Genomic DNA, 25946 nt, shown 5'->3' with positions numbered 1-25946 from the left:
TTTCAGCTGTAGGTCCCAGGACCAATTCTGAAGCAATAGGAAAGTCCCATTTTAACATCCTTTTCAGAAGAATATTCCTGCAAAAATCTGAGAAGCCGCATAATTTACCAAATGCCAACTGATTTTTTTGTGTGTGTATTTTAATCTCTCTGTGCTTCCTTTTTGGTCCTGGAGGGCCCAGATTTTTAGGTTCCCCAGTCCATACCAAAGCAGAAACAAGGCTCATAGAATTGGAAATGGAACTAAGGCCTCCTGCCTCTCTGTTCAATGTCCTTTCTGCTAATAAATATCTATTGTTTTTCCTGCCTGGCATGCATTCTGTCTTCTGGTAACATTTTTAAAAATTGAGATAAAATTCATGTAATGGGCCAGGCATAGTGGCTCACGCCTGTAGTCCTAGCACTTTGGGAGGCTGAGGCAGGCAGATCACTTGAGCTCAGGAGTTTGACACCAGCTTGGACAACATGGGGAAACCCTGTCTCTAAAAAAAAAAAAATACGAAAACCTAGCTGGGAGAGGTGGTGTGCTCTTGTAGTCCCAGCTACTTGGGAGGCTGAGGCAGGAGGATCACTTGAGTTGAGAGGTCGAGGCTGCAGTGACAGGTGATTGCATCACTGCACTCTAGACGGGGCAACAGAGTGAGACCCTGTCTCCAAAAAATAAAACAAAAAAATTCATATAATGTAAAATGTATCATTTTAACTATTATTTTAAAATGTACAGTTCAGTGGCTTCTTGTACATTTACAATATTGTGCAATGATTACCACTGTCTAATTGCAGAGAATTTTGGTCACCCCACAAAGAAATCCCATACTTATTAGCACTCACTTTCTATTCCCCCTCCACACATTCCCTGGCAACCACTAATCCACTTTCTGTCTCTACAGACTTGCCTATTCTGGATATTTCATATATATGGAATCATACAACATGTGGTCTTTTGTGATTGGCAGCATAATGTTTTTCAGGTTCATTCAGGTTGTAGTATCTATGGTTACTTCCCTCCTTTTCATGCTTGAATAATATTCCACCCTATGAATAGACCACATTTGTTTAGTCATTCATCTGTTGGTGAACACTTGGGTTGTCTTCATTTTTTTTTGTTTTTATCAATAATGCTGCTGTGATCGTATTTTTTTGTTTTTGTTTTTTGAGACAGGGTCTTGCTCTGTCACCCAGGCTGGAGTGCAGTCACACAATCATGGTTCATTGCAGCCTTGATATGCTAGGCTCAAGTGATCCTCCCATCTTAGCCTCCCAAATAGCTGGGACTACAGATGTGCTTTACCATGCTTAGCTAATTTAAAAAAAAAAAAATTATTATGGAGATGGGGCCTTACTATGCTGCCCAGGCTGGTCTTCAACTCCTGGGCTCAAGTGATCCTCCCTCCTCAGCCTCCCAAAGTGCTGGGATTACAGGCATGAGCCACTACACCCAGCCAACCACTTATATTTAAATACCTGTTTCCAATTCTCTCAGGTCTAGATCTAGGAGTGGAATTGCTGGATCAGATGTAATTCTATGTTTAACTTTTTGAGGAACTGACAAACTTTTCTGCAGTGGCTTCACTATTTTACCTTCCCACCAGCAATTTATGAGTTTGGTAATATTTTTGTTTTCCTTTGAAGAACGAGCCTCATCTTTGAGCCCATGTGGTGGTGGGAATATTTAAGATGTATTCTTGGCTGGGCGCAGTGGCTCATGCCTGTAATCCCAACACTTTGGGAGGCAGAGGTGGGTGGATCCCTTGTGCCCAGGAGTTTGAAACCAGCTTGGACGACATGATGAAACCTCTTCTCTATTTTAAAAAAATACAAAAGTTAGCCAGATGTGGTGACACGCGCCTATAGCGCCCTGTAGTCCCAGCTACTCCAGGGACTGGAGGTGGGAAGATCACCTGAGCCCAGGAGGTTGAGGCTGCAGTAAGCTGTGATTGCATCACTGCACTTCAGCCTGGGCAACTGAGTGAGACCCTGTCTCAAAAAAAAAAAAAAAAATTACCCTCTTAGCAAATTTCAGGAATACAATACATTATTATTAACTATAGTCACCACACTGTACAGTAAGTCTCCCAAACTTATTAATCTTGTTTCCAAAAGTTTGTATCCTTTGACCAACACCCCCTCCCATTTTCCCCCACTCCCAGCCCCTCTGATGATGTGACTCCCACCCCATTTTTTCCAAAGATGTGCAGCTAAGCAGGAGCTAGTCACTTAGCATATGCCAAAGTGATTGCCTCAGGGTGGGCATGTGACCTGAGCCAGGCCAGTGAGATTCAACTCTGAATCAGAACAACCCCTGCACTTTTGTTACTTGGGCCAATTAAACAAACAAACAAACAAAAAACTTAAAAAAATTAATTAAGCCAATTTGAGCTGGCTTTCCCGTCACTTGGCCAAGCGACCACCCTGTATAATTAAGATCTGCTTGTTTAAAGTCTCTGTCCAAGAGATTAACCTCCCATGTTTGTTTTGCATGTATTCAATGTCAGTTCTACACTGCCTACAGCTACAAGGTGATACTGGAGTTGCCCTCACACCAGTAGGACGAGACAGGATCAATGAATGGTCAGAGATGGGATTTTGCAGACAAAGGGGAACTTCCGGCTGCAGATGTTATCATTCCACGATCTCAGAGCTGTGAGGGAAAGAAGCAGAGAGTCTGGGTGAAAATCCATCCGCCAAGATAAAATAATCCCACCACTCCTCTGAAGTAAAAGCCCTCCCCAGTAGGCCTCGTGTCTACACTGGCAGCCCTTTCTTGCTGATACTTGACAAGCCTGGTGTCCAGCCTTACTCTTGCATAAAGCTGATCCCGGCTTGTCACCTTGGATGGGAGGACGAACTTCAGCCAGAGGCTTGGCCCAGCTCTGGCTACCAGGCTCCGGGAGGGCTCCCAGGAAAATAAGCTGTTCTCTACCTCCCTCCCCTAATTAGGAAAAGAAAAAAGAGCAAAGAGGGAATAACAATTAAGTGTCTGGGTCTGGAGCTCTGTAGATCTAGGTTTGAAACCCAGCTTTACTACTTAGCTTGCTGTGTGACCTTGAACAAGTTGCTGAACTTCTCTGAGCCTCATTTTCCTCATCGGCAAAATGGGAATATTGTTTCTATTAAGACTGGTATGAAAGTGATGATTCATCATGATGCTGGTGATTGCTAATACCGAATACTGAGCATGGCAGCTGTTCTATGAACACTATCTTCTTTTTTTATTCACATTAACCTGTGAGTTAAGTATCATTAGCCACATTTTGAAGATGAAGAATCTGAGGCACCAAGAGGTTAAGGCATTCTCTTTGGGCTACACATTAAGGGTGGAGCGGGGGTTCATACAAGGGCAGTCAACTCCCAAGTCCATGGTCTTGCCACAGTGCTATATCAACTGTGCCTCCTTCAATCTACACAGCAGTCCTGTAAGTAGGACAAATTATTAAGCCTATTTTATAGAAGAAGAAACCATCTCAGAGAGCATAAGTAATTCTTTGCAAGGACACAGAGCTAGAAAGCAACGAGGCCAGAATTTGAATCCAGGTCTATACTCTTGTCACTATGTACACCTTCATGCCACCCCAGGTGTGGCTTGCTTCTAATATTCAGTAGCAGAAGCCTGGGGAAGGGGCTTGCACTTTGGTGTGTTGGTGAGCTGACATGGAAGCACCACCCCTTGACTACTCTCTATGCAAGTCTTCTTCCCCCCATGCTTCTATTTATAATGTCTTCTCATCCAAGTTGGAGTCTAGGTGTCAACCAAACCCCATTTAATGTTGTTTAAAGCATATCCACTGTGGAGAATGGCCATGCCCGCAACACCCTAGTGACCTCAACTGGTCTTCAAGGTGCTGAACAATTTGCCAGTCTCAGGCCCTGTGATGCCTCCCAAGCACCCCTGCAAGAGCCTTGGTCTCAGGGGTACCCACCACTGGTAGGCCTGTACCATATCTGCACGCAGTCTTCTTCTTCTGGGTCCGCGTGGACACCATCATCTGGCTGGCTGCCATCCCAGTAGCTGTAGTCATACGATGAGCCATCAGTCCATTCGAACTGCCCTTCCTGGGAGGGTTCCATGGAGAAGAAGATCAGGCATTTGAGCCAGCCAGCTCCAGCTCAGACATCTCAGCAACTCAATTTTTAACACCTCTGCACAGATGTCCTCACTGAGGCTACTGCTATCTGATACTACTGCTACCAATCTGATACTACTGCTCTTATTACTACTATTACTAGCTGCCATTTGTTGAGGGCTTATTATGTGCCATGCCAGGCACTTTACTCATTTTATCCTCACCATTCTGAAAAGCAGGCATCATCAGCCCCATTTTACAGATAGGAAAACTGAGACTCAGATTGGCCTATTCAAATTCATACAGCAAATAAAGTATTAGTGCTGGGAATCAAACCCAGGTCTATCTGAGTCAAGTACCCAAGACCCCTAACTACTACACTTTGCCAGTGGATGGGAGTCACTCTCCATCTGTTTTCTTTTTGTCTAAATAGTCCGTGTTTTTCTTGCCTAAGGTGGAACTGCTCTGTCCAATTGCAAGAAAAGTCCTGTTGGGAATTTGATTGGTGTTGCAATAAATGTGCAAATTAACTGTGGAAAGAACTACATCTTTGCAACTTGTCCAGGAACAAGAGCCATTTCTCCATTTATTTAAGTTTTAAGAAAAGTAACCCCAAAGCACTGATGATTACAGAGCTCACGTCATATAATGGGAACAGCATGCTACTTCTGAGAGAGAGACTAGAGCTTGTGGTCCTATGTCCACCCGCTGCCTAGCTCTGCAACCTGGGCAAGTTACTTAACCTCTCTGAGCCCCAGTTTCCACATCTGTATGGTGGAATTAATATATCCTTTAGAGAGTTGTTGTGAGGGTTGAACAAATTAAAGCACGTGAAGGACTTAGTACAATGCCTGACACATGGTGCCTAGCTCTGAAAAGAAGAAAAAAAGGAATTTTCCTGTATTTTTTGTTATTATTATTATTAGGTCTTTTAATACAAGTTTCTTTAACTCTCATTTAATGTAGTTATAATCCAATTTTAGAGTTGCTATTATAAATGGACATTTTAGTGTTTTTAAAATTATAACTTCTCTATGTGTTCTGGCCAGTTGAAGTCTATTGATTTAAAACATCACCAGGCATGATAGCTTATGCCTGTAATCTCAGCACTTTGTGAGGCTGAGGTGGGAGGATCACTTGGAGCCAGAAGTTGGAGACAATCCTGGGCAACATAGCGGGACCCTGTCTCTACCAAAAATTAAAACAAAAAATCCAGGTGTGGTGGCTCCTGCCTGTAGTACTAGCTACTCTGGAGCCTAGATTGGGCAGATTGCTTTAGCCCAGGAGTTCAAGGTTGTGGTGAGCTGTGATCGCACCACTGCTCTCCAGCCTGAGCAACAGAGCAAGACCCTGTCTCAAGAAAAAAGACAGGAGTGCGGTGGCTCACTCCTGTAATCCCAGCACTTTGGGTGGCCGAGGCAGGTGGATCACAAGGTCAGAAGATCGAGACCATCCTGGCTAACATGGTGAAACCCTGTCTCTACTAAAAATACAAAAAATTAGCCAGGCTTGGTGGCAGGCGCCTGTAGTCCCAGTTACTCGGGAGGCTGAGGCAGGAGAATGGCGTGAACCCAGGAGGTAGAGCTTGCAGTGAGCCGAGATTGTGCCACTGCACTCCAGCTGGGCAACAGAGCGAGACTCCGTCTCAAGAAAAAAAAAAAAAAAGTTAGGTCTGACCGCGAGACTCCATCTCGAGAAAAAAAAAAATGTTAGGTCTGACCACACTGTTACTTCTGCTACTTTAACAGCAATTTTCATCATCCTTAATGAGTTCTTTTAGTATGCTAAGCACCACGGTAAGCTCTTTACATACATTAGCTCACTTGTTTTTCTTTTCACAAGGCACTGTTATTTTCATCCCCATTTTACAGACACAAAAACTGAGGCCCAGAGAGGTTTATTTTTAATTTGTGTAAAGTCACCTACCAGCCAGTAAGCGGCAGAACAGGAACTGGCACTGGAACCTTATTCCCTATAGTGCCCTGAGCAACGCAAGAAGTATGCATGCAAAATACAGACTCAGTATGCAGTTTGCCCAGGAAAAGTTTGAGGACAAAAATCTCCAGGTGGAGTTTGCTATGACATTGCAGAGGGTTCAAGTTACTCTCTTCAGCCTTATTATACACCCACCCCTACCCCACTCTGTGCCCTAACCACAATGGTCTTCCTTAATTAACTTGCTTGAATGTGCCACGACCTCCCCTTCCTTAGGATGTTGACCCATGCTGTTCCCTTTACCTGGAATATACTATCTCTGGCTAACTCCTATTTACCCATTAGACACTGACTTAAATATCTCTTACCCAGGAAGGCTGTGGCAGCCACAGAAGTACATTGCCCAGCTCACCTTCAGGAGGACCAGCAGAAAGCAGAGTTGATGGACAGCTCTAGCTCTCCTGCCACCTTGGATTCGCTGCCTTGTTTGTGAGAAGGACATGCCTCTGCCTCTTTGGAGCTACCATTGCATTCACAGTGAGACATGCTTCCTCCAGGCTGTTCCCAGTGAGTGACTCAGCATGTCGGGGTAATGGTGCTGGCGCATTCCTGCCCAGCGCAGGATTCCACTCTTGGGCATCTTTGCTTGGGGACTCCCCACTGGCCTAGCCAAGACTTTCTCAGCACTGTGCTGTGACCTGAGGCTCTCCCTACCCAGTCCTTTCTCTATGATCTCCTTTCACATGTCTTAGACCCACAGTGTTGTCCGACGTCCTTCCCTGCCTACTTATGCCTCCTTCCTCCTTTTCGTTCACAAATATTTCCCCTCCAACATCTGTTGCACATCTAATCACGTTTTTGTGTCTTTTTTTTTTCCCCCAAGATGGAATCTTGCTCTGTCACCCAGGCTGGAGTGCAGTGGCACGATCTCGGCTCACTGCAACCTCTGCCTCCTGGGCTCAAGCAATTCTCCTGCCTCAGCCTCCTGAGTAGCTGGGATTACAGGAGCCCACCACTGCGTGTCCAGCTAATTTTTGTATTTTTAGTAGATGCAGGGTTTCACCATGTTGGCCAGGCTGGTCTTGAACTCTTGACCTCTTGATCTGCCCATCTCGGCCTCCCAAAGTGCTGGGATTACAGGTGTGAGCCACCACATTCCGCCTAGTGTCTTTTATTTTTTTTAAGAGAATCCTAGCCAAACAGGTTTTCTTTGACCATGCTATCTGTTCCCATCATTTAGTAGGACATCATTAAATGTCTTTCACAAATTGGTCATGCTCTAACTGTGGCGTCTTGGTGTCTGATTTCTCTCTGTGTGCTGTGTGCATAGCTGTGACCTGGCACCAATGTGAAAAGCTTATTAAATCAAAATAGAATTCTGGTTGGAGCTTCCAAGGGGGCCCAATGGCCATTGCTTTCTCACCTGTCTATGATCATGAAGGCCTGTCCAGACGTCAGCTGGAATGCCAGGAACACAGCTGTTCACGAGGTCATACACAAAGACATTCTCCTCCCAGCTGTGAATTTAAGAAACATAGTAGCTAGTTCCTCATTGCCTCTTTTCATAGAATAGAGTCAAAAATTGAAAGCAATCCTTGTTTACCTTCCTGGACCAAAGTAAATAGATGATATAATCCAATTTGGCCTTCATTTTTCATTAAGTCACCCATATGTGGCCGGTCCTACATGGGCATCTCTGGATTTGACCTATGCCAGTTCAAAGAAGGACTCAGTACTGCTACCCATCCCTTAAAATTTAAATCCGTCTCAAAAACACTAGCAAATGAAGTGGATTATATTGAAGATATCTTGAAGAGACAATGAAAGGAGTTTATATTGCATTGTACACATTACATAAATAAATAAAAGTTGCCACTAGTCATTTCTGTTCTCTCTCAAAGACCCTCCTTACACTGCCCTTTTATAATATATCCCCTTCTCTCCTAGTCTTTTTTCACATACCATCTCCAAAATCTCTGTTTTCCTGGGAAACTCAGTTCTAGGCTTCAATTTGCATTGCCCACTTAGCAAAACCAGGCCCCTCAGTTAACAACCTACCATCCTTAGAAGTCATGAGTGTCTTTTGAGGGGATTCTTATCCTCTGTTTCAAAGAGCTTATCAAATAATTCACCCATCCAAAGCAATCAGTGGAGGACCCTGGTGACAGTCCACTGCCAAAAACAACAAAGAAGTAGAGATGGATGGATAGATTGATGAATGAATGGATGGATGAATGGATAGATAGACAAACGGATGAATGGGTAGGTGGATAGGTGGATGGGTGGGTGGATGAATGAATACATGGATGGATAGATGAATAGATAGATTGATAAACAGACAGAGAAGTAGAGAAATGAACACATAATTATTTTCATCCTATCATTAAAATGTTTCTTGAGCATTGACTTCACGCCAGGTACTGTGCTGAGTGTTTTATGTGCGTGAACTAATTTTAATTTCATTCTCACAACAAACAGGCACTGGGGCAGATACTACTGGTTGTCTATCCCATAGCCATTCCTAATCCCTTACCCCATTGCCTTCATTATGACCCGGAAAAGCCAACTTTTATTTTCCCAGCTCCCTTTGCAGCTAACACTGGCCATATGACCAAGCATGGCCAGTTAGATTTAAGGCAATGTTTGTGGGGACATCTTGGAAATATTTTTCTCCATGATGAAAGGAGGGAGGTATGCAGAGAAGACCCAAATTTCTAGCACTGCCCTTTCTCCTTAGGTTGTAGCCATGTCTGGACACAAAACTTGGAGCTGCTGCATTGAAGATGCTGAAGGAAAGCCAAGACAACTTCTCGTCCAGGGCCCATATCAATGAGCCTGAAAAAGGTAGTTTGTAGAGGTTAGAAGAACGGGCAAGGGATGTGACAGCAAATGGACAACTGGTAGGCACACTTCACATATCGTTCACAGATCCAGATGACAGATCCCACGGAACAAATGATTCCCACTATTGGCTTCCACATGCCACTAAAAGGTGAACTTTAGTATGTCAAAGAAGTCAATACAGAATGATAATAACCAGCCATAGATCTAATACTTCACTTCAAAACAGGGCCATGTTGATGTACCTTTTGTGTTCCAACAACGTGTATCTTCTCTCATCAACTTCAATAATTCACTTCAAAACAGGACTATGTTGAGGTACCCTTTATGTTGCCATAAAGTGTATCTGCTCCCGTCAGCTTCTTCCAAATGACTGCTCTCTGAAGACTGCCACCTAATCTAAAATACCCACCATTAGAAGGTTTCTTTTTTCTTGAGGCATTGGTAGTAAATCAAAGCACCCATATTTATTCTCTTTAGTTTTGTGTTAGTGAAGTGGAATTGATTGCCAATTAATTCCAGATTAGAAACGCTTAGAATTCTGGCACTCAGAATTTGTCTTAACACAGTGCTCCAGCCAGTCACATGCAGGGAGTTACTTGACATATACTCTTGGGGGAAAGGAAAGGCAAAAGAGAGGAAGGAAAGAGGAAGAGTGAGACAAGCCTTGCTCACTCTCAGAAAGATGAACTGAAATGGAACGTTAAAAAAAAAACTGGCCTCCTTGAGGCAGAATTGTAATGTATTGTAATTAATAAAAATAATAACGACTCCTACTGCTGGGCATAGAGTTATCCAAAAGCTGTATAAAGACTTTAGATGCATGATCACCTTTAATGCCTCACAACTTTAAAAGATCAGTGTGATTATTGCTATTTCCAAGTTGAGAATTCTTTGGCTTAGAGTTTAAGTGATTTGGTCAAGATCGTGCAGGTGCCGGGCGCGGTGGCTCAAGCCTGTAATCCCAGCACTTTGGGAGGCCGAGACGGGTGGATCACGAGGTCTAAGAGATCGAGACCATCCTGGCTAACACGGTGAAACCCCGTCTCTACTAAAAAAATACAAAAAACTAGCCGGGCGAGGTGGCGGGCGCCTGTAGTCCCAGCTACTCCGGAGGCTGAGGCACGAGAGTGGCGTGAACCCGGGAGGCGGAGCTTGCAGTGAGCTGAGATCCGGCCACTGCACTCCAGCCTGGGCGACAGAGCGAGACTCCGTCTCAAAAAAAAAAAAAAAAAAAAAAAAAGATCGTGCAGGTAGGAAGTGATGGAGCTGGGACTAGAATCTGGAACTGCCTGACTCTAATGCCCTTAATCAATGCTCATACGGTCCCCCACAGCTTTCTTCATTTGGAACATCTGCTGCCCTCATTCCCTAAGCTTCCCAATCTTTCAAGATCCTGATCCAGGACCAGTACTTCCAGGAAAGCTTCCATGAATATCTTCTATCCAATGCTTGACCACCTGTAGCCCAAAGTTCCTCTTCCCCCAGGGGCTGGCTGGTTAGTTTGATTCTCCATGTTCAAGGTCTTTCTGATGCAGTTGAGGTTGCAATTTCAACGAGGGCTGTCTAGAGAAAAGCCTTGATTTGAAATCACTTCTGCGTTCGCTTTTTATTGCATAGATCTCATTTTCCTCTGCAGGCTAGGAATTCTTTGAGAATTGACGTCTTCTGTCCTTACAGGTGCCAACTCTGTACTGTGCTGTGCTCTCATAGCAGATTTCATCCCTGAAGAATGTCTTTCATAGGACTCCATGTTAGCCGGCTTTCAGTTAATGGAAGGCACTTATGAGTCATTGGCAGATGGGTAGGAGGGAGAAACTACAGCATTTCTTTCCCCCTCTGCTTGGGAGTCTCTGGCAGAGGCTGCCTCTCCTCCGTGGCTCCAGCACCCATAGGACTGGCCTGCCCTCCCACTGAGGCATGGAATTGGCTTTCTGCTCCTATGTGTCTCTAGTTTGCCTCACTACTCCCTTTTAAGTTCTGAGCTTCCAGCACTTGCCTGTATTATCTGTTTTAGATACCTGTAGTGGTTTTGGTTTTCCTGGTTGGACCCTGACTGTCTCAGTATATTTCTCAGCCCCACTGAAAATGCACTGGTTGTTCAACACATCTGTTGGAGGAAGAGATGTGTGGATTCAAGATGCATTTGGAAACTAAGATAAAGAACCCCTTCTCTATTTTTTTTTTATTTGAGATAGGATCTCGCTCTGTCACCTGGACTGGAGTGCAGTGGCGTGAACATGGCTCACTGCAGCCTCAACCTCCTGGGCTCAAGTGATCCTCCCACCTTAGACTACCGAATAGCTGGGACTACAGGTGTGCATCACCACGTCGGGCTAATTTTTTTTTTGTAGCAACGGGTCTTGCTGCGTTGCCTGTGCAGGTCTTGAACTTCTGGACTCAAAGAATCCTCCCATCTTAGCCTCCCAAAGGGTTGGGATTATAGGCATGAGCCAACACACCTGGCCCCCTTTCCTTATTCTTAACAAAAGTCAATGGCTCTACACATAAAAAAAAACCAACCCCCTTTCAGTAGTTTCTGAGATTCTTGAAGAACAGAGGTAAGATTGTAATTTGTAGCTTGGGTGCCAATGGAACACATCACACCTGGCCTGAGAAAACTCACAAATCAGCAGGGCAGTCAGATGCAGAAAAGGTAGCTAAGCTGTGATCAAGGGAGTGTCCCAGGAGAGCTGGGCAGTGAGTGTAATTAAGTGACTTGAGTGAAGAGACATTGTCGGAGCTGTCTGGAAGGTTGAGGAGGTATTTACCTGGAGAAGATAGGGATGGAATTCCCAGCAGAGGGAATAGAATGCCCAAGAGTATGCAGAAGTAAAAGAGCTGGACCAAATTGGAGAACTCTGAGATGGTCAGTGTGGCTGGGGCTTCGGAGACAGAGGAATGTGGAAGGAGGCCTTGGAGGGTGGGCTATGGAATCTGACTCCACACGTTCAAAACTGGTTTCTCCCACTTAAGAGCGGTGTCATGTTGAGCAAGTTACTTACCTTTTCCGAGCCTCACCTTTCTAATCTGTAAAATGAAGATACCTATGTGATATAGTTTGAGGGAGCTTTAATGTGATGATGTACATAAAACATGTAGCAAATAAGTGTCAGTTATGATTTCTTATATTCCTTACATCATATTCTTTATATATGTAGTATATCAGTTGTATCACAGGATACAGAGCAGAAGACAGCACAAGATTGACACTTATAAAGGTGGATCTTCCAGCATGCTGTTTGCTACCCCTGCTGAATGCTTTGCCTTCTATAGCCAAGGATGGTTTCAGCGAGAAATTGGGTTGGATTAAAAAGTAGCTTCAATTGGCCAGGCACTGCGGCTTATGCCTATAATCCCAGTACTCTGGGAGGGTGAGCGGGGAGAATCACTTGAGCTCAGGAGTTCGAGAGTGGCCTGGGCAACAGAGCAAGACTCCATCTCCACTTCTTTCAAATAGTTTCAATTACCAAAGAGAAATGCCAGTTGGAAATACCATTTTCCATCCCATTTCCCAAAGAGGTGCTTAGTTGAACTATGGGGGACTGGGGATCCCACTTACCTGTGGATGGAGGCCAGCTTGGCAGACTTCCTGCCCACAGAGAACTCAGAACAGTAGAGGTCGGCCTCAGCCCAGGTCTTATTAAGAGGGAAGAATCGATAGCAGTGTCCTTTGAACTCCATCCAGAACAGGGGGCACAGGGAAGGCTGGGGCAGCTCTGGCAGGGCTGGGGGCAGAGAGGAAACAGACTGGGAGGAAGGATGGCAGTGCTGACATTGTTTCCATAACTTAGTACCTATTTTCTTTCCTTTACAATCTTTTAATTTTAATTTTTTTTTTTTTTTAAAGACAGGGTCTCGTTCTGTTGCCCAGGCTGAAGTGCAGTGGTTTGATCATAGCTCATTACAGCCTCCAACTCCCAGTTCAAGTGATACTCCCACCTCAGCCTCCTGAGTAGCTGGGACCACAGGTGTGCCCCACCATGCTTGCCTAATTTTTCGATTTTTGTTTTGCTTTGTTTTTGTAGAGACGAGGTCTTACTATGTTGACCAGGCTGGTCTTGAACTCCAGGGCTCAAGTGATCCTCCCGCATCAGCCTCCCAAAGTGCTGGAATTGCAGGCATGAGCCACCAAGCCCTGCCTGTACATAATTTTTTTTTTAATTTTTTTTGAGACGAAGTTTTGTTCATGTCCCCCAGGCTGGAGTGCAATGATGCGATCTTGGCTCACTGCAACCTCCACCTCCCGGGTTCAAGCGATTCTCCTGCCTCAGCCTCCCGAGTAGCTGGGATTACAGGCCTGTGCCCAGCTAATTTTGTATTTTTAGTAAAGACGGTGTTTCTCCATGTTGGTCAGGCTGGTCTCGAACTCTTGACCTCAGATGATCCACCCTCCTCGGCCTCCCAAAGTGCTAGGGTTACAGGCGTGAGCCACTGCGCCCGGCCGCCTGTACATACTTTTAAGAGTGAAAGTAAAACATGTCCCATTATGATCTATGCAATTCTATGCTTGAGGTTCAAAAAACATATACATACCTACATTTTACTAAATTATAAAAATAATACATGCACATCATTGAACACCTGGAAAGTGTTAATGCTTTGATACGGTTTTTTCTCATGTCACATTTGTATGTAGTGATGTTTTAACGTAATGTGATTATATGGTACTCTGCATACCAGTCGGTATTCTGATTTCTAAAAATTGAAGAGTATAAGCATTTCTTCGATGTTATTATACATTTTTATAAACATTGTTTTAAATAGCTCTTGAATCCTCTACTGAGTGGCTCTCCTAGAGTTTATTTAATCATTCTCTTATTTTTAGATAATTAGATAGCTTCTCTATTTTTTTTAACTATTACAAATAATTCTGAGATGAGCAGCTTTGTGCATAAAGCTTTTTTGGCATTTCTGCTGATTTTCTGAGGAGAGATTTTTTAAGGCTTTAATACAATTTGCTAAATTGTCTCCTGAAAGCAATTTATCCTCCCACGTTAATGTTTGAGAGTGCCCATCTCACTTTGCCCTTGCCAGAGCTCAGTGTTATCACTTTCATGGCAATCTGCAAATTTTATAAGCAAAAAAAGGTTATCTTGTTTCAATTTGCAATGCTGGGCTATCTGGCAAGACTGCACATTTTTCCGCATGTTTATTGCCAAGCTGTAGCCAAGACTATTTATATCTTTGCCCATTGAACTCCTGGAGTTCAGCATTTGTTCTTAATTCTAAAAAGAAACAAATTTTTAAAAACCCCATGTTTGAGACAGTGAAGTTCTCTCAAGTCTCAGCCCCCCTGAAAGCTTCTTAAGAGATACTTTTTTTGGAAACCACGACTCAGGATGACTGGCGAGAGGACACAGGCAAGCTGAGAACCTTTCTCATACTAGGTTGGATGGCTTATCCATGAAGACAGGCAGTGGGCAGGGGTGGAATCTGTTAGACTGGGGTTGAGAAGCCTGGGTCCTACCCCCAGCTCTGTATGTGACCCGCTGTGAGATGCTGGCCCATTCTTTCCCACCTTGACCTTCAAACTAGATGATTTCTGGGGTCCCTTTTGTAGCCATCCACTCAAGGGTGGGTGAAGGTCACCCTTTAGTGGAATCTTTGCCTTCAAGCCACTATAGTGGTTGGCTGAGCTCATGAAGTAATAAAGTAGTGAACAACATTCACTGAGCATTTGTTATAGTTTACCTGTATGCCAAGCACATATAGGGAAACTAAGGCTAAGGCAGGCTGAGTAACTTGCCCAAGATCATCCTGCAGGTAAGTGGCATAGTAAGGATTTGAACCCAGGCTTCCTGACTCCAAAGTTCTTGCTCATAAAGTTGGCATGATGCTTCATGATGGGAAATTAGCAGGTCTAAGAATAGTTCACGGTCTTTATAGCACCTGCTTCATGGAGTTACTGGGTCAACTGATTGGGCCAAATAAATTCACCAAATACTTGGGATATGTGGATTACACAATGTTTGGTTCTTAATGATTAGCTCAGGGTTTTATAACCAAGACCGATGGGCTGCAGAGATTCAGCGAATTTCCCAAAATCAAATGCAAAATTAAAAGTGTGTGTGCACCTCTGTGCATTTCTCTGGGGAAAGAAAGGGACAGTTGCTTTTATCAAGATAGTTATGCTAGGCAGGTAGATTCCAGGCCATGCTTCTCAGGCCTGGTCAGTGCCACTGGCCTTTCCCCTTTGACCAGAACAGCCTCTCCCCAACCCCAGCAGCTGTGCTGCCCAGGGGTACCTCCCCACCCCTCCTGGTCAATCCTGGCCAACTCTCTTTCAATACATGCCAGTATCCAAACTGGAGCCTGTTGGTTCAGAATTTGCTTTCTTAATCCTCTTCTATATGGCAAAAAGAAGGAGCTCTGCTTGGGGAGGTAAGTGGGCACAGCACCTTGGCCTGTCCCTACCCTTTTCTGGAACTCAGGTCCCTCCTTTCTTGATGGAGAGCATTGGTCTAGGAGGACATCACCTTGATGCATTAAAGCGCCAATGGCCAAGAGAGTTGATGGACCCTTTGTAACACTGGGTGTTGCTGAGCTCTTTGTGGGGACTTTTGAGCACTGCCTACAACACAAAAAGGCTACACTGAATTGCTGCCTGGGTTCACTTTTTTAGCAGTCTCTCCGTTAGCATGGATAAGAATCAGCGAATCATTTCTACCTTCTTTCCACTCAGTAACCAAGGACGCTCATCCGTGAGAACTTGGATAAGTTTGTCCAGGAGTGACTGGGATGACTCAGTATTTGCTGGTGATAAACCACTTTTCTCACTCCCACCTGTCCTAAAATTACTTGGCACCCTAAATACTCATATTAGAGATGAAAGTAGGGTGACCAAGCCATCCTAGTGTGCCCAGGACCATCCCAGTTTTAAAATCAAGAGTCTTGGCTGAGTGTGGTGGCTCATGCCTTCAATATCAACACTTTGGGAGGCCGAGGTGGGTGGATTGCTTGAGTCCAGGAGTTTGAGACTAGACTGGGCAACACAGTAAAACCCCGTCTCTATAAAAAATACAAAAATTAGCCAAGAGTGGTGGAGTGTGCCTGTAGTCCTAGCTACTCTGAGGTGGGAGGATCGATTGAGTACGGAAGATCAAAATTGCAGTGAGCCATGATCACGCCATTGCACTCCATCCAGCCTGGATGATAGAGCAAGAGCCTGACTCAAAATAACAACAACAACAATAACCCTGAGAGTCCCACATCCTCGGTACCCCCACAGTTCCCAACAAACTGAAATTGGTTGGTCACTCTCGAACCGTGAGGGGGAATTTTATCCCTGCCCCTTGCCAGGAGACATTGGACAATGTCTGGAGACATTTTTGGTTATCACCACTGGAAGTGGTGGTACTAATGGCATCTAATGGGTAGAGGCCAGGAATGCTGCTAAACATCCTATATTGAACAACTCCCCACAACGAAGAATGATCCAACCCAAAATGTCAGAAGTGCCAGGATTGAGAAACCCTTCCCCAGATGGAAGGCAGGACTCCAAAAATGTAAAATAACCCCACAGCACAGCAACATGAAACATCACAGCAAACATTCACATTTCTTAGCCTGTTCCTATTTTCTTTAACAAAAATTAAGACACAGCCCCCGCAACTAATGAGAAGTATAGTGTGGGCCATTTGTCTAATTTTAGAGTTAAAATGTATTACTAATCCTAGCCCATGGCTTAAAAGTACTGAAGACATTGCTTTAACATTGTGTTTAAATTTAACGACATGGACCTCACTGAAGAAGTCTGCAGAAGGGAAGTCTAGCACTTTCTCCCCTGAGTTTAGAATGAAGTAAACTTCTTTGTCATCTCTCTCTGACCGTAGGAGGATTTTTTCCCCCTAGTTTCCCTTCCACTGAAGATGAAACTCTACATGAGTTTCTGCACTAAGAAAGGGTTCGAGTTTCAATTTCCTGCTTCAGATAGCTCTGACTTCACCTCCTATCCCGTGCAGGTGTTAAAACCCCAGTCCAGGCATTATGGAGGCTGATGCCCTACTCAGGGCTCTGGAGCAATATGCTTGCTTTACTCTCTATCTCTATCTTGGTTTCTGGCCCCTGGGGACCCCCCTCACTTCCTTGGAAGTCCAGTCTAACTTTAGCAGGATGTTTGCAGATGTTCACGTGACCTTTCTGCAGGGCAGTAGTGGGAAGAGTTCGTAGTCTCAAAATCACCATATTGTGTAGTCTCCGCTCTCTTTGTCTTCTACCTCTTTTTTTAAAATGAACTTTTTATTTTGGAATAAATTTAGATTTCCAGAAAAGTTGTCAGAAAGTACAATGATGGTTACCAGAAGCTAGGAAGGGTAGTTAGTGGGGAAGGCAGGGGAAAAGTGGGGATGGTTAATGGGTACAAAAATACGGTTAGATAGAATGAATAAGATCTAGTATTTGATAGCACAACAGGGTGACTACAGTCAACAGTAATTTATTATACATTTAACAAAAACTAAAAGAATATAGTTGGAGTGTTTGTAATGCAAAGAAATGATAAATGCTTGAGGTGATGGACACCTCATTTACCTTGATGGGATTATTACACACTGTATGCCTGTACCAAAATATCTCATGTCCCCTGTAAATATATATACCTACTATGGCCCATAAAAATTAAAAATTAGGCTGCGTGCAGTGGCTCACACCCATAATCTCAACACTTTGGGAGGCCAAGGTGGGAAGATCGCTTAAGCCCAGGAGTTTGAGACCAGCCTGGGCTACATAATGAGACCCTGTCTCTTACCAAAAATCGGCCAGGCGTGGTGGCATGTGCCTGTAGTCCCAGCTACTTGGGAGGCTGAGGTGGGAGGATCACTTGAAACCAAGAGGTCAAGACTTCAGTCATCTGGGATTGTGCCACTGCACTCTAGCCTGGGTGACAGAGCAAGACCCTGTCTGAAAAAAAAAAAAAAAAAAAAAAAATTAGAAGTTTCAAAGATAGTGTGTGGAGAGTTCCTGTATACCTTTCACCCAGTTTCCCCTGATGTTAACATCTTAAAAAACTAAGAAATGAGCACAGGTACAACATGATTACCTAAACTCCAGACGTTACTCAGTGTTTTCCTTTTTTTGTGCTCAGATCCAACTTAGGACGTCTGTTACATTGACTCTACCTGCATGTTTTTTTTTGACATAAACTACTCTATCTAGGATTGGCTGGGATGAGACAAAATCGACAAGAATTGGCTGGCATTGCTCAGAATTTCTTAGCATGTTGGATAATTTGCCAAAAATAATCTCTTTTTTCCTCTCCTTACAACCCATCAATTTTCATGTCATGTCTATTCCGTCTCCTAAATTCAGTTCATTCTTTCTTCTCCTTCTGCATTCTTTTTGACCTTTTTCCATGAAGACCTTCTCAACACCTTTTCACTGTTCTTCCTGCTTTGTCTCACCTCCCAGGTCCGGAGGCGTCCTTCCTCCTTGGAACAGCCTGACCTCATTTCCCTGAAGCCCTGCAGGTGTTCCCTTTGCCCTTGGGAACTGCTTGCCCCTCGCTTATTCTCCGTCATCCGCCCCCTCCTTACTCTGTGCCCCAGGTTTGCCCACACTTTTGCCATTTCTCAAAGACACGTTCAGACCTTTGCAGATCATTCCGTTAACCTGACTGCAGCCAGTTCTGTTTCTCCTTTGAGTCTCTGCTGCACAGTGACTTATTCAGGGAAGATGAGGTAGGAGCCTCTGATAGATGCTTTTAGAGCCCCTTGCACCTCAACATTCACACATTCCTCCTCTATCCCCATCAGCATCTGTTGTGATCGTTCCTCTCCCCCTGGTGCCTTGGCACATAGTAAGTGCACAATGACTAGGCTTGAATGCATAAATACATGTAGGGAATCAAACACCACTTCTTGAGGGCAACCTGTTGGGAAAACAGTGAGAAGGCTGTGTGCATAACTCATGCCTTTGAAACCAGGGGTCCTGACGCTGCGATGGCGTTCCTGGAGTTTTTTTTTTTAACCAAGTCCTGAAATCACAGGTTGCCAGATCCTGGTTTTGCATATTGTTTAGGACAACGATTGCTGCGAAGGCCAAACTCAGCATCGCCTGGGACCTTCAGACTCCCAGGCCCCACTCCAGGCCTTCCAAATCAGAGTCTGTATTTTTACAAGAGCCCCAGGTGATTCTTGTACACGTGAAAATCTGGGAAGCCCTGGTCTATAGTGTGCCAGACTGAAAGATGGAGCCTGTGGAATTACTCAAGATGGAGCCTGTGGAATTACTCATTCATTCATTCATTCATTCTCTCATTTGAATAGAGCCTGGCAAAGAGGAATGAATAATTAATTAAATGAAAGGGGCTGAGTGGAGTGAGAAGGGGAAAGGGGTCCTTGGTCCTAAAGACTGGATATTTCAAAAAGAACCCCGGCCTCCAATCCTGTCTGCTCCTCCCAGAGTGGAAAACAAGCTCCTTGAACCATTGACACCCCGCCTCCCCATTCTAGTCCTTTAGGTTTTCTCCATCGAGTAAATGGTGGTTATGGATGCCAGGGGTGAAATATACCAGAAAATGGGGCTGTGACAGGTCACTGCTCAATTACTCCCCTTTCCAACAGGGCAGGCGAAGGCCTTTAATTGGGAGGACCTGGGAGGCAGAAAAGAGCGCTGGCTTGCGCTGAGATGATCATTAACTCCAACCTGCACGGCACTTCCCCCTCCTCCTTTACCTCTTGGGTTTAAGGAATTGGGAATAGAAGGCCTTTCATCAGCCTGACCCCAAACCAGCCTCTGCTAATCTGTCTCTTGTGAAGGGATTTCTTTAGCTTTAGAGCTTGACAGTCAGGTAACCATGGCAACACAACAGCCAGCGCCAGCTCTGACTCAGCATTCACTGTGTGCCAGGCATTGTGTTAAATGCTTGATACAGAAAAATGCACTCAGTCTTCACACATCCTACCAGGTAGTGCCACTATCACCCCCACTTCACAGATGAAGAAACCAAAGCACAGAAAGGTTGGCTAACTTGCCCAAGATCTCACAGCTCCCAGCTGGGATTTGAAGCCAGCCAGTCTACCCCCAAACCTAGAGAGTCCCACTGCATGTAAGCCCATTTCCTTACACCAATCTTGATGGTCTGGTCCTTCATTAATTCCTTTATCCATTCAACAAGTACTATTTGAGCAACTACTTGGTCTCAGGTAGTAGGTTACAAGTTGAAGATACTGTGCGGTATACTACACAGATGTGCCTTCTGACCTCATAAGCCTTATGGTCTATGAAGACCAAAATTAAGAAAAATAAGCACAGGCCAGGTGCAGTGGCTCATGCCTGTAATCCCAGCACTTTGGGAGGCAAAGGCAGGAGGATTGTTTGAGGCCAGGAGTGTGAGACCAGCCTGGGCAGTGTAGCAAGACTCCACCGTTACCAAAAAAACCTTTTTTAAAATTAGCCATAGGTGGTGGCACATGCCTTTAGTCCCAGCTACTCAACAGACTGAAGAGGGAGCATCACTTGAGCCCAGGAGTTCCAGGCTGCAGCAGGCTATGACCATACCACTATACTCCAGCCTGGGCAACAGAGCAAGACCTTGTCTCAAAAAAAAAAAAAAAAAGAAAGAAAGAAAGAAAAAGCAGTGCAAAAATAAAGATGTCATTAACATGTAATTTGTGGATGTGTGTCGTGCCAGCAAAAACTTCAGGGAGCAGCCCCCTCGATTATTTTGGAAACTGGTTGTTGGCCACTTTCTCTCCCTAGTTGAATTGGTGACTGCCCTGTCCCCATCTTCAAGGATCCCACAGGTGATTATGACAAGGCATCATGAGTTCCCTTCCTGGATGGGGGAAAAGAGGATGTTGCCACAAGAACCCCTAAAAGTGGAACACAACCCTGACCTGGAGATCTGGGAGGCTTCCTAGAGGAGGTGCTGTCTCAACTGAGCCCCGGAGGATGAACAAGAGTTAGAGAAAGAGTGTTCCAGGGGAAGGGCACGGCGTGTGCAGAGGTCTGGAGGTGTGAGAGCGAATGGAGCACTGGAGAATTAGAAATGGTTTAGCATGGCTGGGAACTTGAGAAGGAGAGGAGGGAAGAGATGAGACTGGAGGTGGGGGAGGGAGAGTGGAGGGAGAGAGGCAGAGGGGAGGAGATGCACAAAGGGGCTGTTGCTCTGGAAACCAGGAGGCCAAACCACCTGGTCTTTTCCTTCAATTAGCAGCACGAGAGGGCCCCAAGGTCCCCCAGCTGGGGTGGGGGTCAAAACCTTTGGGAGCTCTGAGCTTGTTAGGGAAAGAAAACACATCAGTGGAATTCAGGGCTCCCCCCTACCCCCACTCTTTTTAAAGGAATAAATTGTCACCTTCCTACTCAATCTGGCTGCTGGCTCCCCTGGCCCCAATCCAGCCACCCACCAACGCACTACCCTGCTGCCGCCTTTTCAGATGAGTCTTGGGACCCAGCCAGGAGGGGAGGTGGGGAGGCTCAGGGGCCACATTTGTCCACCAGGTCCCCATACTGGGCCCCAGACACTCCCGGGGGCCGAAAGAGTGTCACAGACTCTGGGAAGGTGGCTGCTGCGTTCTGAGGACTCGGTCACCCTCGCTGCCCTCCTGCTGTCCTACGGGTTCCACTGCCTCCTTCACAATGAGCCCTGGCTCTGGGAAGTGAAACTGGTGGCTCCATGTCTCTCCTGTCTAAGCTTTGCTGCCCCTTCTGTGAGTCACTCTTGAGACCACATGAAACAGGGGGAAAAGCATTAGGCAATTTCTTTTTTTTTTTTTTTTTTTTTTTTTTTTTGAGACGGAGTCTCGCTGTGTCTCCCAGGCTGGAGTGCAGTGGCGTGATCTCGGCTCACTGCAAGCTCCGCCTCCCGGGTTCACGCCATTCTCCCGCCTCAGCCTCCCAAGTAGCTGAGACTACAGGCGCCCGCCACCACGCCCGGCTAGTTTTTTTGTATTTTTAGTAGAGACGGGTTTTCACCATGTTAGCCAGGATAGTCTCGATCTCCTGACCTCGTGATCCACCCGCCTCGGCCTCCCAAAGTGCTGGGATTACAGACTTGAGCCACCGTGCCCGGCCGGCAATTTCTTATATTGCTAATTATAGCAGCCATTCGTTGGGTGTTTAGTATGTGACTCCTGGAGATCAGCCTAGGAGGGAGTATCGATATCATCCCCATTTTACAGATGAGGAGACTAAGGCTCAGAGAGGGTAAGTCACTTACTCTCTTGGCTCAAAAGTGGCAGAGCCATGATTGAGACTGTATCGAGACTTGAGTCTGACAGATTCAGAAACTCCTGAACAGACTAGCGCCTCTAAAAGATATCTTCTTTCCAGTCTTCGTTTTCTCATTTGTGAAATAAATCTATTAAACACCAAATGTAACAATTAATTAAACAAATAAGTCGATGTTTCCTGGGTGCCTATTTGGCTTAAGGTCTGTGTCCTCGGGTTACTCCCAGTCTGGAAGAAGGAACTTGCACATGGCAGAGTCATCGCATACTAAGTATTCTAGAAGTATGTACAAAGTGACCATAGAGGAGTGGCAACTGGACAGAATGTCCAAGGGACACTTTAGGATCTGGGCTGCTCTAGGAGGTAGGAACACTGTTGCCTAGGTCTCTATGCTCCAGGTTCAGAGCTTGGACTCTGGAGTCAGATGGTCCTAGTGGGAAACTCAGCTCTTTGTGCCTCAGTTTTCTCATCTGTACAATGGGCATGATCATAGTGCCTACTTCACAGAAAAGCCAGTTCCAGCTCAGAGGTAGGGATTCTAGTAAGTATTAGATATTATTACAGTAGAAACAGTCTGGGTCCCAGAACCTTTCCCAGAGCTGAGAGTGCAATGCCAGGCTGTTGGACGGCTGAGGGAGAGGCTGCATAACTTGACTCATTCCCCATCTACGCTTCTGAAGCCCTGCAGAAGCAGGTCCTGAGCTTCAAAACACTTTGCTATAAATTTCCTTTGCTACAGAGAGTTCTTGGGCTCAGGAGTCAGGGAAAGGAAACTTTTTGATGGTAGAAGAAGAATAATAAATGTTTATGTAGCTCTTACTCTGTGCCAGACACTGTTCTGAGGACTTTACATTCATTAATCCACTTAAACAATGAGATCAAAGGCAGGTTCAGAGAAAAGGTTTCGGGAAAAGGATTTAGTCTGTCTAAATCCTCCCAAGTCTCTAAGAGATGTCTAAAGAGTTTTTTTTTTCCTCCAAAACATAGGCGGTGGCCAAGTTGTGCTATTTGCATATGTTTGCATATGCAGGGAGTGGGTGATGAAAGGTCTGGAGTAGTCAGATGAATGACCCATGACCTGTGCCCTGTTATGCATTGTACCTAAAGGCTGGGGGTACACAGAAGAAGATGAAAAACCAAGCCCATTCTCAATAAGGAGGGCCTTGGAGGTGCATGTATTCTCATGGTCTGCCGGGGCCCACAGAGACCCCTAAATCCTCCCTACAACATACCAACATGCATGCTCCTGCTCACATGCACCCATAAACTCACACACATTCCCTCTGTGTTGAAATCACTTTCCTCTAGAGAATCTATCTGCATAGGCTGAAACTGGGCTTCCTGTAGGGCTGGGAACCTGAGAAGCAGTAGAACTGCCTCTTGGACAGTGATGACCATGGTTGGCTCAATTGGCCTCTGTAGCCTCAGTTTCCATAGCCGCAATATGGAAAGGTTGGGCTGAGTGGATTTCTAAGACCCATCCTTCCAATTCCACACTCTGAGCTCTCCCAGGTAGCTGAGATTGACACAATCTCAGTACCCTTATCTATAGAGTAGGGATGAGGCTTGGGGACTGATGTTCAGAAGTTCCTTTCAATGTTGAAGACTTTTGTCAGAACAGAAAACTGTCTCCTGGCCAATTCTGGCATAACATCAACAACCACGGTGACAAACATAGTAATGTTAATAACTCATTTTTCAAGTGCTTACTGTGTGCTAGGCACTTCACTTGCATGAGCTCATTGAAGATCTCCAAAACCCTTGATAGGGACCCTTGCTATCCCCACTTGGGGCTCAGAGAGGTGAGGATACTTGAGTCTCAGAGAGTTCCCATGGGCACAAGCTAGTGAAGGACAGAACACTGAGTAACCTAGTTACTCCCGCTTTCAAACTCAGTCTTGGCCCCTTCCCACTTTTGCTGGGCAGAAAGGCAAGATCTTGGGATATACAAGGCAGCCTGCAAGAATATTTTGTTCATCTTCTCTGCTGCTTGCTTACTGCACTGGTGAGGAAACTGAGGTCCAAGAGTAAGGATGCAAGTCATTGTTATGAATGGAATGTTTGTGTCTCTCCTCTTCCCTGCACCTAATTCGTATGTTAAAGCTCTAACTCCCAATGTGATGGTGTTGGGAGGTGGAACCTTTGGGAGGTGATTAGATTTAGATGGGATCCCATCTAAATGGGATTAGTGCCCTTATAAGAAGAAGAGACCAGAGCTTTCTCTTTCTCTGCCATGTGCAGGTACAGTGAGAAGGCGGCGATCTGCAAGCCAGGAAGAGAGTCCTCACCAGGAACAAAATCTGCCGGCATCCTGATCTTGAACTTCCCAGCCTCCAGAACTGTGAGAAACAAATGTTTGTTGCTTAAGCTCCCCAGTCTGTGATATTTTGCTCTGGCAACCTGAGCTGAAGAATACACTCAGAGAGTTTAGGACAGACCTGAAACCCCTTGCCCAAATGAACTAAGACTATCCCTTATTGTTACCACTAAGGAAGCTAGAGTTAAAACAAAAAGAAAGAAAAGAAAAGAAGGCTATCTAGTCAAATTTGATTTCAGGTAAACAACAGATAATTTTTAATATAAATACATCCCATGTAATATTTGGGGCATGCTTACACTAAAAAAGAATTTATTAATATTTATTTACCGGTATTTTATCTGGCAACCCTATCAACCCACTGTTTAAATTCACCCTAACAGTATCACAACCTAATAATTTGGCCTTATGAGAATCTCCATCTTAGTATTTCATTATTAGTTTTACTTGAATGGGGATTTAAAAATGATATCTCTGCCATTGCTATGACAAATAAATCCATATATGAAGGTTATTATGAGGATTAAATAAATTCATATCTGAAAAGGGCTTAGAACTGTGCCTGGCACATAACTAGGGTCATGTGAGTCTTAGTTGTTGTTATTGATATTGCTAATATTATTATTTTTAAACAAGCCTGGAAAGAACCTGGTAGAGGTGACAGTCAAGACTCTCGGCCACCAAATTATGGGATTCAGAACTCTTCTTATGCAGATGAGGGTCCCCCAGAATGAGTACCCCAGCCTTCCTATTGCAAAGTGGAAGAAATTGAGCTCATGTGAAGACCTTCATCCTCCATATGGGACACTGGGAGGCCACATTCCCAAGGCCAACAGGTTCTCATCCCTGGGGATGCCCCACAAGGCTTGGTGTTGCTGGGCCAGGCCTCCAGGGAGGCCATTAGAGGGACAAGTGTCCCTCCCTGCACACCTAACCTCTGGTGGCAACAGCAGCAGCTCTGAAAGCTCCCTGGGAAGGCTGTCGCAGCCAAGGTGGGGCTGGGGCCCAGATCCCTCCCAAAACTACCATGTTCAGACCTTTCTGTAGTGCCAGACACCGTGCAAAGCACTTTCTCCATGTTATCTCATCTGCCTTGCACAGTAGCGCAAAGAGAATGCCACTGTGACCCGACTTTCTAGAAGCTGAGGCTCAGAGAAGTTAAGAAAGTTCTTCTATGTCACACAGCTTGTAAACTGCAAAACTGGGATTTAAACCCAGGACTTTTTGTGTCTGGGCCTAGAAGAGTGCCCATGATAAAGGTGGTAGGGGGAAAGCTATGAGGAGACTCGGGTCAGGGCACCCCAACCCTCCAACAGAAGCAGCCAGGCCTCACCGATATAATAAGTACCTGAGAGTGTACGCCTCTCCACCTGCTCCCAGCCCTGGTCCCTGCACTTACCTGGGCTGATATTGATGTCTGTTTGTGGAAAGGCCTGTGCAGAGTGGAGGGTCAGGACGGCTGCAGCCCACAGTGTCCACCTTTGCATCCTGAGCTCCTAGAAAGCAACCTCCCAGCCTGAGTAGATGAGAGAGGCTCTTTGACTGGAGCTTGGGTCCAGGATTGCTCTCCTAAGGTCAGATGGAGCCTGGCAGGAGCTGGGACAGACTGGATGGACT

The 25946-nt window shown here is 45.2% G+C and overlaps 1 protein-coding gene across 1 annotated transcript; it reads right to left on the bottom strand.

Moving 5' to 3' along the window:
* Positions 1-395: 395 nt before the first annotated feature.
* LOC105464279 (C-type lectin domain containing 19A) lies at positions 396-25946 on the bottom strand. The gene is made up of 5 exons (XM_011712009.2): positions 25729-25946; positions 12402-12567; positions 7422-7515; positions 3920-4052; positions 396-2640 (listed from the first exon to the last, which is right to left on the bottom strand). Exons 1-5 carry the CDS (start codon positions 25814-25816, stop codon positions 2561-2563), a joined length of 561 nt encoding a protein of 186 aa, XP_011710311.1. The 5' UTR covers positions 25817-25946; the 3' UTR covers positions 396-2560.

The sequence above is a fragment of the Macaca nemestrina genome, chromosome 18 (assembly GCF_043159975.1).
Source record: "Macaca nemestrina isolate mMacNem1 chromosome 18, mMacNem.hap1, whole genome shotgun sequence".
Classification (NCBI taxonomy): Eukaryota; Metazoa; Chordata; class Mammalia; order Primates; family Cercopithecidae; genus Macaca; species Macaca nemestrina.
Note: the sequence above shows the minus strand (reverse complement) of the source record. Positions and strands in the feature narration are given on the sequence as shown.

Coding starts and splice junctions, on each gene's coding strand:
- LOC105464279 (XM_011712009.2), bottom strand. CDS start 25,816: ATGCAAAGGTGGACACTGTGGGCTGCAGCCGTCCTGACCCTCCACTCT. Junction 4,053..7,421: donor GCCTTCATGATCATAGACAG/GTGAGAAAGCAA, acceptor GAACCCTCCCAG/GAAGGGCAGTTCGAATGGAC. Junction 2,641..3,919: donor ATGGTACAGGCCTACCAGTG/GTGGGTACCCCT, acceptor TTTCCCTCACAG/CTCTGAGATCGTGGAATGAT.